General features: G+C 44.6%; 1 protein-coding gene across 1 annotated transcript in view; it reads left to right on the top strand.

Annotated features, from left to right (window-relative positions):
* Positions 1-14,619, top strand: part of LOC127568860 (cytosolic phospholipase A2 zeta-like) — a 70,312-nt gene that overhangs the window by 35,868 nt on the left and 19,825 nt on the right. The window contains exons 5-7 of the mRNA XM_052013120.1: positions 7,633-7,811; positions 8,822-8,935; positions 11,155-11,192. Of these exons, the coding sequence (XP_051869080.1) occupies positions 7,633-7,811; positions 8,822-8,935; positions 11,155-11,192 (331 nt within the window). The remainder of the gene's footprint in view (positions 1-7,632; positions 7,812-8,821; positions 8,936-11,154; positions 11,193-14,619) is intronic.

Genomic DNA, 14,619 nt, shown 5'->3' with positions numbered 1-14,619 from the left:
GTTGAGAATAATCGTGCCGGAGGTATTGCTGCCTATCCTCACTGATTGCGGTCTGTTTGTTAGAAAGTCAAGGATCCAGTTACAGAAGGAGGTGTTGAGTCCTAGGTCTCGGAGTTTGGTGACAAGCTTGCTTGGTATTATTGTATTTGAAGGCACAGCTGTAGTCAATAAACAATAGTCTAACATATGTGTCTTTACTGTCCAGATGCTCCAGAGCTGAGTGAAGGGCCAGGGAGATGGCATCCACTGTAGACCTGTTTCGGCGATAGGCAAATTGCAATGGGTCCAGGTTGTCTGGTAGGCTGGAGTTGATGCGAGCCATGACCAATCTCTCAAAGCACTTCATGATGGTGGATGTCAGAGCCACTGGTCGGTAGTCATTGAGGCATGTTACCTTGCTTTTCTTTGGTACCAGGATGATAGTGGTCTTCTTAAAACAGGAGGGAACCTGAGATTGAAGCAGGTAGAGGTTGAATATGTCCACAAATACTTCTGCCAGCTGATCAGCACAAGATCTGAGCACGCGGCCCAGGACACCATCTGGGCCACGTGCCTTCCTCGTGTTCACTCTCCGGAAGACTGATCTTACGTCCTCCACTGTGATCACAGGTTCAGCTGCGTTGGTGGCTGTCAGAGTGGATGGTGACAATCCACTTTCTTTTTGTTCAAAACGTGCATAGAATGCGTTAAGTTCATCAGGAAGGGATGCGCTGTTGTTAGCTATGCAGCCTGACTTCGTCTTGTAGCCTGCTATGGCATGTAAGCCCTGCCATAACTGGCGGCTGGTCAGGGACTCTATTTTGAGTTGGTATTGCCTCTTGGCATCCCTTATAGCTTTACGGAGGTGATACCTCGCTTTCTTGTACAGATCAGGATTACCAGATTTGTGTGCAGCGGTCCTCTCCTTCAGTAGGGAGTGGATCTCCCGGTTCATCCATGGCTTCCTGTTTGGGAACACCTATATTGTCCTCTTTGGTACACAGTCCTCCACACACTTGCTAATAAAGTCTGTGATGGTGGTGACATACTCATCTAGGCTGGCAGCTGAGTCTTTGAACATGGTCCAGTCCACTGTCTCAAAGCAGTCACGTAGAAGCTCATCTGCTTCCTCAGACCAGCACTGCACGACTCTCCGTACCGGATCCTCCCGTTTCAGCTTCTGTTTGTATGCAGGGAGAAGGAGCACAGCCTGGTGGTCTGATTTCCCAAAGTGAGGACGAGGGGTGGCTCGGAAGGCATCTTTGATGGTTGTGTAGCAGTGGTCAAGGGTGTTAGCGCCCCTGGTGGAGCAGGAGATGTGCTGATAGTACTTTGGTAACATACTCCTGAGGTTGGCTTGATTGAAGTCCCCCGCGATGATGAAGTGGGCCTCAGGGTATCCTGTCTCAAGATTGTTGACCACGGAGTATAGCTCATTGAGTGCAGGCTTCATGTCCGTCTGTGGTGGGATGTAGACTGCCATCTGGATAGCTGAAGTGAACTCCCTTGGCAGATAGAATGGTCGACACTTCACCGTTAGATATTCCAGGCTGGGTGAGCAGGAGCTCGCCAGGATCATCACGTCTGAGCACCACAGGTTATTGATTAGGAAGCAGACCCCTCCACCTTTAACTTTGCCTGAGGACTCTGTACGATCCATTCGATGAATCGAGAAGCCATCAGGTTGAATAGCACAGTCAGGTGAAGCAGGTGTGAGCCACGTTTCGGTGAGACATCATACACAACAGTCCCTCAGTTCTCTTTGGTAGGTCAGTCTTGCCCTTAGTTCATCAACTTTGTTCTCAATAGACTGGACGTTAGCTAGAAGTAAGCTGGGGAAGGGGATCTTGTAACCACATTGTTTCAGCCTCACCTGCAGCCCAGCCCTCTTGCCACGTTTCCGAGATACTTGGCGGTGACTCTTCGGTTAGTGTTGATGAATATGCAAGTTACCCAGAGAGTCAGTAATCAGCTTACTTTTCATCGCCCCTTCTCTGTTCCTGTTAAGTTCTAATGTGACACATACGTAATGTGGCATGATTAAGCTGGACATTTGATCCTAAGGTCCATGACTAGGTCTTAGTTTACCACATCCTCTGCTTCTTGGCTTTGTGAGAGTTCTGTGTTTTTGACAGTGTCAACAACTAAAGAAAGTTTCTGAACTAAAGAAAGTTTCTGGACCAAAGGCTGCACTTTGGAGGCTTCTGGAGATCTTCATTAATCGGTATTTCACAGCCAGGTTGCAATTTTTTCATTATTATTTGTCTTGAGGAGCTGTGGCAAGATTTGTGCTGGTTCCTTCAACAAGTCCTTTGGTCACTGTCAGTATGTTATATGCACCTCGGCACACTGTGTTGAGCTACTGAGAAGGGCGGCTCACTGCAGATTGTGAGCTTCTGAGCCTCACCAGGTTCCAGTTAACTTGATCTTTCCTTCATTTTCCCTTTGGCATTGACTGTGTGTTAGCCACTCGGGAAGTGGGTTTAATCCCAGAGAATGGAACTACAAATGCTCTTTCCAAGCTGCCAGTTTCTTGAACAAAATTCAAAGATGGACATTTTGAGCTTTCAGTCTAAGGTGCTGCAGTTTATAATAATCTACAAGTTATTTTTACACACGCATTTTCTTCAATATTATTCATCTTAGACATCAACTCAAACAGGTATGTGAAGGGCAAGAGGATAAGATGCGAAAGAATAGGGCCTATCAAGTGCAGCAGTGGGAAAGTGTGTATGGATCCGGAAGAAATGGCAGAGGTACTTAGTGAATACTGACGTAAAGTATTCATTACGGAAAAAGATCTGGGAGATTGTAGTGGGGACTTGCAGCGGGCTGAAAAGCTTGAGCATGTAGATGCTCAAGGAGGAGGTGCTGAAACTTTTAGAGAGCATCAAGTTGGATAAGTCGCCGGGACCGGATGAGATGTACACCAGGCTGTTGTGGGAGGCGAGGGAAGAGATTGCGGAGCCTCTGACGATGATCTTTGCATCGTCAATGGAGACGGCAGATGTTCCGGAAGACTGGAGGGTTGCGGATGTTGTTCCCTTATTCAAGAAAGGGAGCAGGGATAGGCCAGGAAATTATAGACCGGTGAGTCTCACCTTGGTGGTTGGTAAGCTGATGGAGAAGATCCTGAGAGGCAGGATTTATGAACATTTGGAGAGGTATAATATGATTAGGAATAGTCAATATGGCTTTGTCAAGGGCAGGTCCTGCCTTACGAGCCTGATTGAATTTTTTGAGGATGTGACTAAACACATCGATGAAGGGAGAGCAGTAGATGTAGTGTATATGGATTTCAGCAAGGCGTTTGATAAGGTACCCCATGCAAGGCTTATTGAGAAAGTAAGGAGGCATGGGATCCAAGGGGGCATTGCAGTGTGGATCCAGAACTGGCTGGCCCACAGAAGGCAAAGAGTGGTTGTTGAAGGGTCGTATTCTGCATGGAGGTCGGTAACCAGTGGTGTACCTCAGGGATCTGTACTGAGACCCTTGCTCTTTGTGATTTTTATAAACAACCTGGATGAGGAAGTGGAGGGGTGAGTTAGTAAGTTTGCGGATGACACAAAGGTTGGGGGTGTTGTGGATAGTTTGGAGGGCTGTCAGAGGTTACAGAGGGACATAGATAGGATGTACAGTTGGGCTGAGAAGTGGCAGATGTAGTTCAACCCAGATAAGTGTGAAGTGATTCATTTTGGTAGGACAAATATGATGGCAGAATATAGTCTTAATGGTAGGACTCTTGGCAGTGTGGAAGATCAGAGGGATCTTGGGGTCCGAGTCCATAGGACGCTCAAAGCGGTTGCGGAGGATGACTCCGTGGTTAAGAAGGCATATGGTGTATTGTCCTTCATCAATCGTGGAATTGAATTTAGGAGCTGAGAGGTATTGTTGCAGCTGTATAGGTCCCTGGTCAGACCCCACTTGGAGTACTGTGCTCAGTTCTGGTCACCTCACTACAGGAAGGATGTGGAAGCCATAGAAAGGGTGCGGAGGAGATTTACTAGGATGCTGCCTGGAATGCAGAGCATGCCTTATGAAAGTAGGTTGAGGGAACTCGGCCTTTTCTCCTTGGAGCGATGGAGGATGAGGGGGCACCTGATAGAGGTATATAAGATGATAGGAGGTATTGATTGGGTAGATATTCAGAGGCTTTTCCCCAGGGCTGAAATGGTGGCCACAAGAGGACATAGGTTTAAGGTGCTGGGGCGTAGGTATAGAGGAGATGTCAGGGGTAAGTATTTTACTCAGAGAGTGGTGAGTGCGTGGAATGGGCTGCCAGCAACGGTGGTGGAGGTGAATACGATAGGGTCTTTTAAGAGATTGTTGGATAGGTACATGGAGCTGAGAGAAATAGAGGGCTATAGGTAAGCCTAGTAATTTCTAGGGTAGGGACATGTTCGGCACAGCTTTGTGGGCCGAAGGACCTGAATTGTGCTGTAGATTTTCTATGTTTCTATTATCTGTGTGTCCACGTTTCCTTGACCAGGTCACCAGAGTAGCATTGATGTCTAATATTAAAAAGGGATGGAGCTAGGATTAAGTGGCATAGTGGTGCTGCAGGTAATGCAGTTACTCTAGCAACCCGGGTTCAGTCCAGTGCTGTCTATGTGGAGTTTGCAATTTTCTCTGTGTGATCATGTGGGTTTTTTCCTGGTGCTCTGGTTTCCTCCCACATCCTAAGGAGGTGTTGGTTGCTCAGTTAATCAGCCACAGTAAATTACCCTTCGTGTAGCTGGGCGTTAGGTGAGGGGAGAGGTGTTGTCATGGGCATGTGAGAGAGAGTAAGTGGGGAAATGCAACTGATGGGATTGCTGTGAGAATCTGCATAGACTCAAGGAGCTGAATGATCTCCTCCTACATCGTTAGGGAATGTGAAAATAATATGAGCTCTGTCATTCCATACGTGAGATCTGTATGTCTGCTCCGTGGGATACATGTGGAGCAGGTAGCTGGTGAGTATGAAGGTAGTAAACGAATTGTTGGTTTACAGATGCCATTGTAGGCCATAGGTAATCCATCTCACCATCACCAGCTGCAGAGAGGTCTACAAAACCCACTATGTCAGAGCAATTACCTGTTCACTCGAGTTCCTTTCGGTCCAAATTCACACTGCTCCTTGAGAATCTAGTCTTCAATGACATCATTCAATATACTTAAATCCTTCCGAGAAGCATATAGATAATGCCCAGGGATGATTTGGGTAGTTGCTTCTTTTTTGGTTTGCTACTGCTTTGACTGCAGTGATAACCTTTGTGAGCTGCTATAATTTGATCAAAGACTTGCTAATCACTTGTAAGCAGGTTGACCAACATTCTTCAGGAATTCTGGGAAGATGTTGACAGAGCCTACAGTTCTGATAGGTTTGGTAAATTTCCAAATTTTATCTTTGGTAATTTGCCTTCATAATTCAGCATTGGTGGGTAATAAGAAAAGTGTGATCAACTAACTTTTCTTGACGCATGGATTTTGGAATTAGTGCTTTGTGACATTGGGCCTAATTTTGCTTATATCTCCCAAGGGTTACAGAAAAGACTCTGTGTTTACTTGCTTGAATGAGTGTAATCTGGGGTCAGCCTTGCTACTACATTATCGTATGTTGTGCAGATTTTTCTAATTTGGCAGCAGGATGTATCAAAATTCCTCCATCCATGAGGAATATCCTTTTTCTGTCTGCCTTGCGCTTGATAATTTAATTTCAGCGTTCACAGGAATTCCTCATTCCAGCTATCCTTCATTTAGTTCCAATGTTGCACTGGTAGAGACGTGATGATGGTATCTTGGAGCACTGTGTGATAGTTTTCTCTCTCTAGGGATAGTTTCAGCATCAAAGCACCAATCTGGAGATTAATCCTTTCTCTTTCTGGCAGAATACAACATTCCTGTCTTCCTTCCTTCAGAAATTATTTTTTCTTGGTTCTAGACCCACTTTAAGAAGCGACAATGTCCTTGCAGACACATCGAAGGTTGTATGATGCCTCAGCCCATGTTAAAGAGTAGCTATGATATAATAAAAGAAAATCAGCCAGGTTACCTTTGGGGTGCATAGATATTGGTAATTGTAACCCCATTGACCCTCGCTGTGTGTCTGTGCAGTGTCGAAGAGTTAAATTGCAAAGAAGAGTTGTTTGAGTTCTTCTCTGAAAATTATGACCCAAGGCTGCGACAGCTGTTGACTTGCCACCAGCATATTGAGAGAATGAAATTTAGGTGCTTTATCAGTGCCTGCAACAAGAATTTCCTGCAGCAAATGCATCTATCATTAGTATGTGTCAAGTAGCCGCAACTTGCCAATGAGGGACCTTTCATGTTGGGATGGCAGATACAGGTGTCTCTTGTTCAATGTAGGGCCCAAAAACATCAAAATGTTCTGCTTTTTGGTCTGGAAACCTGTCAGTCATTGTTCACGTGATTGATTGTGATGGTTGTGCTGGAGCATAGAACCATAGAACCATACAGCACAAAACAGGCCCTTCGGCCCACCGTGTCGTGCCGTCCATCAGACCACCCTCACACTACCTAACCCCTTCCTCCCACATAATCCCTCTATCTCATGTTCCTCCATATGCCTATCCAACAAGCTCTTGAACCTGTTCAATGTATCTGCCTCCACCACCACCCCAGGCAGTGCATTCCATGCACCAACCACTCTTTGGGTGCAAAACCTCCCTCTGACATCTCCCCTGAACCTCCCACCCATAACCTTAAAGCCATGACCTCTCGTCTTGAGCATTGGTGCCCTGGGAAGGAGGCGCTGACTGTCTACTCTATCTATTCCTCTCAATATTTTATATACCTCTATCATGTCTCCTCTCATCCTCCTCCTTTCCAGTGAATAAAGCCCTAGCACCTTAAGCCTCTCCTCATATTCAATACCCTCCAATCCAGGCAGCATCCTGGTAAATCTCCTCTGCACCCTCTCCAATGCCTCCACATCCTTCCTATAATGAGGCGACCAGAACTGAACACAGTACTCTAAATGTGGCCTAACTAGAGTTTTGTAAAGCTGCATCATAACCTCGCGGCTCTTAAACTCAATCCCACGACTTATGAAAGCCAACATCCCATTGGCCTTCTTAACTGCTCTTTCCACCTGTGAGGCAAATTTCAACGAACTGTGAATATGAACCCCCAGATCCCTCTGCTCCTCCACACTGCCAAGTACCTTGCCGTTTACCCTGTACTCTGCCCTGGAGTTTGTCCTTCCAAAGTGTACCACCTCACACTTCTCCAGATTGAACTCCATCTGCCACTTGTCAGCCCAGCTCTGCATCCTATCAATATCCCTCTGTTAGCTCCGACAGCCCTCCACACTATCCACAACACCGCCTATCTTAGTGCCATCCGCAAACTTACTAACCCAACCCTCCACCCCCTCATCTAAGTCATCTATAAATATCACAAAAAGTAGAGGTCCCAGAACCGATCCCTGCGGGACACCACTAGTCACTGCCTTCCAATGCGAGGGCACTCATTCCACCACAACCCTCTGCTTTCTACATGCAAGCCAATTCCTAATCCACACAGCAAAGAGAGTCAAGTGAAGGTGATGGGGACAGCAGGACTTGTAGCCAGACCCCGTTGGTTTCCAGAGGTATTCTCAGTTGGCTAGGCAGTTACTCATACTCAGTACATCTCGTTTTACTCTTGCAGGTCTTAATGTTCAGTACAATGTGTCAGTGAATGTGGATGGATCTTTTGAGCAGGAGCAAGTCACCACTCTCAAGCCTCTCTCGAATCCAGTGTGGAATGAAAGGTTTTTCTTCCATGTCAATAGGAACTTGGAGCCACAACTGAAGATTGACCTCATTCAAAGCAGCACTGAATTGCAGGTAAGCTGCCTGTGCTACATTGATCCCAGTTCAAACCATAGCACTTAATATAGGCAGGAGTCTGCGATCGTACCAATACCAGTTCAAGCCAGCATACTTCCAGTGGAGAGCACACAACTAGATGACCATTAAACTGCCACATCTCCTTACTTAGTTAGAACCATTATTGGAAGACTTAAGAATCGTGACCTGTACAAATGGCCAGTTGAGCATATGTAAACTTATCTGACCGTGCTTATCTTCAGAAGGGGCATTTCACTGCATTAGATCCCTTGGCCAGTCCCTTGGCTATTTTATTTTAAGTTCTTTTCAAGTGTGTGGCTTTTCTCATTTCTGGTTGCTTTTGAGTAGGCAGTGAACATTCTTGAATCATTTTATTCCATATGGTAGAGGCCCTCCCTCTGTGCTGTTAATTCCAAGAATTCAACCATGCAACAACTGCAGTGATTTGTGTCTGTCAACGTAGTGTGTAACTTGGAGGGGAAGGTAAGGAGGTGGGTGAGACATCTGGTCCAATTAGTCATGGCACTTTATTGTCAGCAGTAGGTCAGAAAATGGCTGGGGAATTATTTCTCCTGACACTTGTATATGATAGGAATATATGTTATATATATGTTAATATATGGTAGGAATATAGGCACGGTAGCGTAGCAGTTAGCGCGACACTATTACAGCGCCAGCAATCGAGGTTTGATTCCCATCACTGTCTGTAAGGAGTTTGTACGTTCTCCCGTGTCTGCGTGGGTTTCCTCCGGGTGCTCCGGTTTCCTCCCACATTCCAAAGATGCACGGGTAGGTTAATTTGGGTTTAAAAAATGGGCGGCGCGGACTCGGGCCGGAAGGGCCTGTTACCAAGCTGTGAATAAAAATTTTTTTTTTAATTTTTAAAAAAATTTTTAAAAAATTTTTTAAATTTTCCTTGTAACAGAAATGAAATGCACAAGCAGTGCACTTGGAGTTTTGTAATCAGAGACTCAATTTTTTTTTAAAACACTTGTCCAATTTCACAGGACGATATGAATGTTGAAATATTGAGGGAAACCTATGTGGTGGGTTCAGGCTCAGTACCACTGCAACAGCTTCCTCTTGGAGAGAACAGGGGTGTTTCCTTACCCCTCGGACAGGTGAGCATCGTTTCAAGTCATTGGCTGTCTATTACTGTCAATGTTGCAGGTGGAATATTCTCAATTTGTTAATATTTAGAGCCTGTTCATAAACTATCAGGTTTATCAAATCAATAGTGTTCTTCACAAATCTTACCAGCTCCACAATGCTTGAAAATTCAATGCCAGCTACATGGCAGCTTTTCTTTTGCCTGTTGACTTCAGAAATTGTCCTGTTTCAGCCTGTTCTTGTCCCACTGAATTTATTTCTTCCTACCACGACTCCATCCTTTTTCATTTGACATTTTCCAATTCCCTGGTCCACACTAGCTCATCGTTACCATGGATGTAGATTTTCAGCATGGGCAGCTCTTTACCTTTTGATTTTTGTTCTAATGCAAATCAGTTCAATTAAAACCGAAATAGCCTCCTTTATATTAAAACAAATGTAGTTAGACTGCTGTTTGCCATTTCAACACCTCTCCATCATTTCATCAATGACAATGGACAGGATGCATCAATACAATAATTTTTGTTACGGTTCTTTTTAAGTACCACAGCTGCTAATGAAACTTGGATGGCTTTCTTAGTAACCCTACAAGGCATAGCAGTCTGCATTCTCTGCTGTAAGGTCTTACTCTTGTGTTATAGGAGCATAGTTAGTAGTCGAGAGAAGCGACTGTCACGAAGGGTAAAGGGTGAATTCATATTTTGTGGGGCAAAGAAGTAAATGTATTTGAAATTAGGCAGGTGATTGGCTATCTAAGGACTAGTAGAATGGTTTTGATTTCAGCAGCATGTTTATAGAGTTATACAGCACAGAAACAGACTCTTTGGCCCACCATGTCTGTGCCAATCCTCAAGTGCCCATCGATTCTAATCCCATTTATCAGTACTTGTTCCGTACCATACTATCCCTTAGCGTTTGTGTGCATACAAATACTTCTTAAATGTAGTGAGAGCCTCTGCCTCCAGCATCCTGTCAGGCAGTGCATTCCACATTGCAACCATCCTCTGGGTGAAAAAACTTCTTCATTGGATTCCTTCTCAACCTCACCTTACACTGCCTTGGGGAAATGTTTCTTACTGTCTACCCTCTCATAATTTTGTCTACCTCTATCAGGTCCTCCCTCAGCCTCCTCTGCTCCAAGAAAACAAAACCAGGCTATCCAGTCTCTCCCCATAACTGAAACGTTCCATCCCAGGCAACATCCTCTAAATCTCCTCTGCACCCACTCCAGTACAATCACATCCTTCCAGTAGTGTGGTGACCAGAGCTGAATACAGTACATTATTCCAGCTGTAGCCTAACCAAAATTTTATATGGTTGTACCATGATCTCCCTGCTCTTATATTCTGTGCCTTGATTAATGAAGGCCAGCATCCCGTATGCCTTCTTCACTAACTTATCTGCCTCTGCTGCTACCTTCAGGGACCTATGGACTTTCACATCAAGGTCTCTCTGTTCCTCAATACTCCCTTGGACCCTACTGTTCATGTTATATGCCCTGCACATATTAGACCCCTCAACTAACTCCTCATATTTATCAGGATTAAATTCCATCTGCCAATGCTCATACAACTGACCCGCTGACCAAGATCATTCTGTAGCCCAAGACTAACGTCCTCATAAACGTCCTCCACCAATTCTTGTGTCATCTGAAAACTTACTAATCATACCTCCTACTTTCACATCAAAGTCTTTAATGTGTATAACAGTAATGGTCTCAGCACTGATCCTGTGCTCTACCACTGGCTACAGACTTGCAAACACAAAGGCAACCCTCTGTCTCATTTTACCAAGCCAGTTTGAATCCAATTTGCCAAATTGCCTTGCATCCCAGAGGCTCTAACCTTCTGACCAGCCTTCATGGAAAGCAAAATGGTGTGCCTTCTGAATTAAGATGTGCAGGATCTCACATCTAGTCTAGTGCATGAAGGTAAGTGAGCCCCTGACTATTTGTTGACTGCTATTACAATTTGCAGGTGGCAAGGACTATTTGCATGTTCTCTTGCATATCACAGGAGCAACATTACTAAATTGAGTTCTAGCACATAACACAATATGGCCTTTTCAGAGAGCGACTTTATCTTAAAGTCATCTTCATTGCATTATCTCAAGAGAAGGATATCCATTGTTTGATCTGGGATATTCACATTTGATTGCTGCTTCAGGAGGCCACGTTGCCCATGCCCCGTTCTGATCCTGTCCTGTCTTATCTCCTCATGATCTCACATAGGAACAGACTGTTGACCTGCAGCTGAAGGCCCAGAAATGGTGAGTCATTTGATTGGTCTCTGATTCATGTTCTCTTAATTATACATAAGGGTCCAGTCAAAACATTCCCTATATACTGCTGGGCTACTGAAAAAAGATGTCATCTGATGAATGATTGCTGCCTTTCCATATGATGCCAGACGTTTGACAGTTTCAGAAAATGGATGGGTGTGGATCTGATGCATATACAGTCGTTGTTGATCCACTGCTGCCATATTCCTTTACAACTGTTAAGATTAAAATCAGCATCAGAGAAGGGCATCCCAGTTATCCAAGAGCTGTAGATGTCAAGGCTTTATATATAAAGAGAGAGGTAAAATCGGCACTGTAGCCTCCACCCTCTCACCGTTGCTGCTCATTTTGTCCAAACTGTACCTTTTCTCTTGTGTCTGCTCGCTGTGCTCCATCCCTGCCGCTTGCTAAGTTCCTCCCCACCTCACTTTCTCCCTTATCTCACTTTCTCCCCTGCATCGCCCAATCCCTATCCCTATCAGCTTTTTCGTACTTCAATGATCTTATAGTCTCTCTTAAGAGCATCAAAGAAGCTCTTTGATGGTAAGATAACTAGTGAATGGGGAAGCTGTAAAATGCTTGTCAATCAGCTGATCTAATAACTCTGGCAGAAGGAAGCTCTCTTCTGGCTGTTCCTCCTCTGACTCATGCCCTATATTGTACTACAGTAACCATTGGTCTTCAGAGGTGATAAACCATCACTTATCACGATGGGGATGTTGTGGACGATGGGGAATCTGGGTATCCTTGCAGAGGTGTAATGCACTGTGTGTTCTGAACAGCCCAGAAGCATTGCTTTTTGGACATTAACTGTGTTTGGTCTTCCTTGAGACAGCAGGGAACTTTCGATTCATGCTGCTCATGGACCTCTACTTGGGATCATGAACCATGCCAAGATGGGACCACCCTTATCGCCTAGCCAATCTTTGACTTGGCAGCTTGGTAGGAACATGCACTGGGCAGGGCTGCTATAGCGAGATGGAATGGTGTTTTCCACTGGGATGGTATGCACAGACCTGGGTGATGCACTCAATGTGGCCTAAACAAATGTATGTTTAGTGGATTCTTCTGAAGTTAGAAATATAGCAGGATTCTGCTGAAGAATCATACAGGACAATGCATGTGCAGTCAGTGCATCTAAGGGATGCCTACCCTGCAGGCAAATCTTTGAGTTGCCTCACTGATTTCTGTCAATAGTGAAGGAGATAGCAGAAGTTGTTAGCCACCTCCCTGGTTACATCAGTGCAAAGTGGGAGACACTTAAATACAGCACTGCTAGAACTCGGTAAAACTTGTTCAGAACTCGAGCAGTAACCAAAAGCAATAATTCAGTAATTTACCTAGAAATCCTACACAGTCGTTTAAATAAAAACAGACAATGCTGGAAACACTCAACAGTTTGAGCAGCATCTATGGGGAGAGAGAGAGCTGGAGCTAATGTATCAGGTTAGAGTCACAGATGCAACATGGAAATGGGTCCTTAAACCCGCTGGGTCTGCACCTTCAACCACCCATTCACACTAATCTCATTTTATTCTCCCCACATTCTCATCACCTCCTCCCAGGTTTTACTACTCACTTACAAATTAGAGACAATTTACAACGGCCAATTAATCTACCAACCTGTACATCTTTGGGATGTGGCAGGAAACTGGAGCACCCGGAGGAAACTCTCACAGTCACAGGGAGAATGCAAACTCCACGCAGACAGCACCGGAGGTCAGGATTGAACCCAGGTCTCTGGTGCTGTGAGGCAGCAGCTCTGCTATTGTGCCACCGTGATCTTTCATGTTCTCTGTTCTGATAAAGGTCTTCTACCCGAAACATTAACTCTGTTTCTCTCTCCGCAGCTGCTGCCTGACCTGCTGAGTGTTTTCAGCATTTTGTTTTTATTTCAAACTTCCAGCATTTATGGTTGTTTTTGTTTTCTTTCCATGGTCCTTCTAAATACTGATGACTCGTGTTCAACACAGTGTGTCCGATTCAGTGGGGCTTTCCACAGGGGCAGCGGTGATGTACATTGAAAGACAGGGCTGGATTTTTAAACTATATCAAGGATCAAGGGGATTGGCATGAAAGTAGAGGTGAGGCCAAAAGTCAGATTAGCTTTGACCTTGTGCAGACTGGAATAGGCCAGTTAGTTTAACGTTGATTGTTGGCAAGAGTCAGTAATCAAAGAGGATATAACTAATCATTTAGGAAAGCATAATATAATCAAACCTAGTCAACATGGCTTTATGAAAGGTAAATCACGTTTGACGAATTTGCTCGAGTTCTTTGAGGATTTGGCAGGGAGGGTTGATAGAGGGGAACCAGTAGAGGTAATCTATTTGGACCTCCAAAAAGGCATTTGACAAGGTGCCACATAAGAGGCTGGTGTATGAATCAGGAGCCCAAAGTATAGGAGGAAGTGTGTTAACGTGGATTGAAAACTGGCTGTCACATAGAAAACAAAGAGTTGGAATAAATGGGTCCTTTTCAGGCTGGAGGGATGTAACTAGTGGAGTACCCCAGGGATCAGTTCTTGGCCCTCAATTATTTACTATTTATATTCATGATCTGATGGAGGGAGCAGAGTGTAAAGTATCCGAGTTTTCTGATGACATAGAAATAGGTGGAAGGACAAGTTGTGATGAGGATATTGTGACTCGAGTCAAGTTTATTGTTATGTGCAGAATTCCGGTGAGGTACAGGTATAATGAAAAACTTGCTTGCAGCAGCATGACAGGCATGTAGCTACAGTCAACATACAGAACCTTAATTACACATACATTACACAAGACGGTGAAGAGAGGGAGAAAGAAAAGATTGTGCGAAAAAAAACAATCAGAGACAAGTCCATTGTAGTGCAAGAGTTGGTCATAGTGTTCCATTGCTGAGGTAGGGTTAGGGTTGTGCAGGTCGGTTCAAGAACCTGATGGTTGTACAATGTGCACAAGTTTTGATCCCTATATCTAAAAAAAAGGATATAATAACGTTGGAGGCAGTCCAAAGGAGATTCACCAGGCTAATTCCTGCAATGAAAGGGTTATCCTACCAAGAGAGACTAAATATTTTGGGTCTGTAACTCTTGGAGTTTTTAAGAATGAAGGGTGATCTTATTGAAACATGTAAGCTCCTGTAGGGGCTTGATATGTTTCCACTTGTGGGAGAGACTCAAACGAGGGGTTCTTATTACGAGATAAGGGGACAGCGATGCGTAGAAATTTCTTTTCACAGAGGATGGTGAGTCTCTGGAATTCTCGAGTGGAAATCTCTGGTGTTCTTGCGCGACTTGAGGGAGTAAATTGGCTAGTAATGTTTCTGGATTTCTGATCATAATTTCTGTCTGCAATGCATATAGTGGCCCCAGACCCACCTCCCACTCTCTATCAATCCAAGCACTTTATATTTATCTCTGTAAACTTACCCAGGC

The sequence above is a fragment of the Pristis pectinata genome, chromosome 1, assembly GCF_009764475.1.
Source record: "Pristis pectinata isolate sPriPec2 chromosome 1, sPriPec2.1.pri, whole genome shotgun sequence".
Lineage (NCBI taxonomy): Eukaryota > Metazoa > Chordata > Chondrichthyes > Rhinopristiformes > Pristidae > Pristis > Pristis pectinata.
The sequence above is the reverse complement of the archived record's forward strand: the minus strand, read 5'-3'. Positions and strand labels throughout refer to the sequence as shown.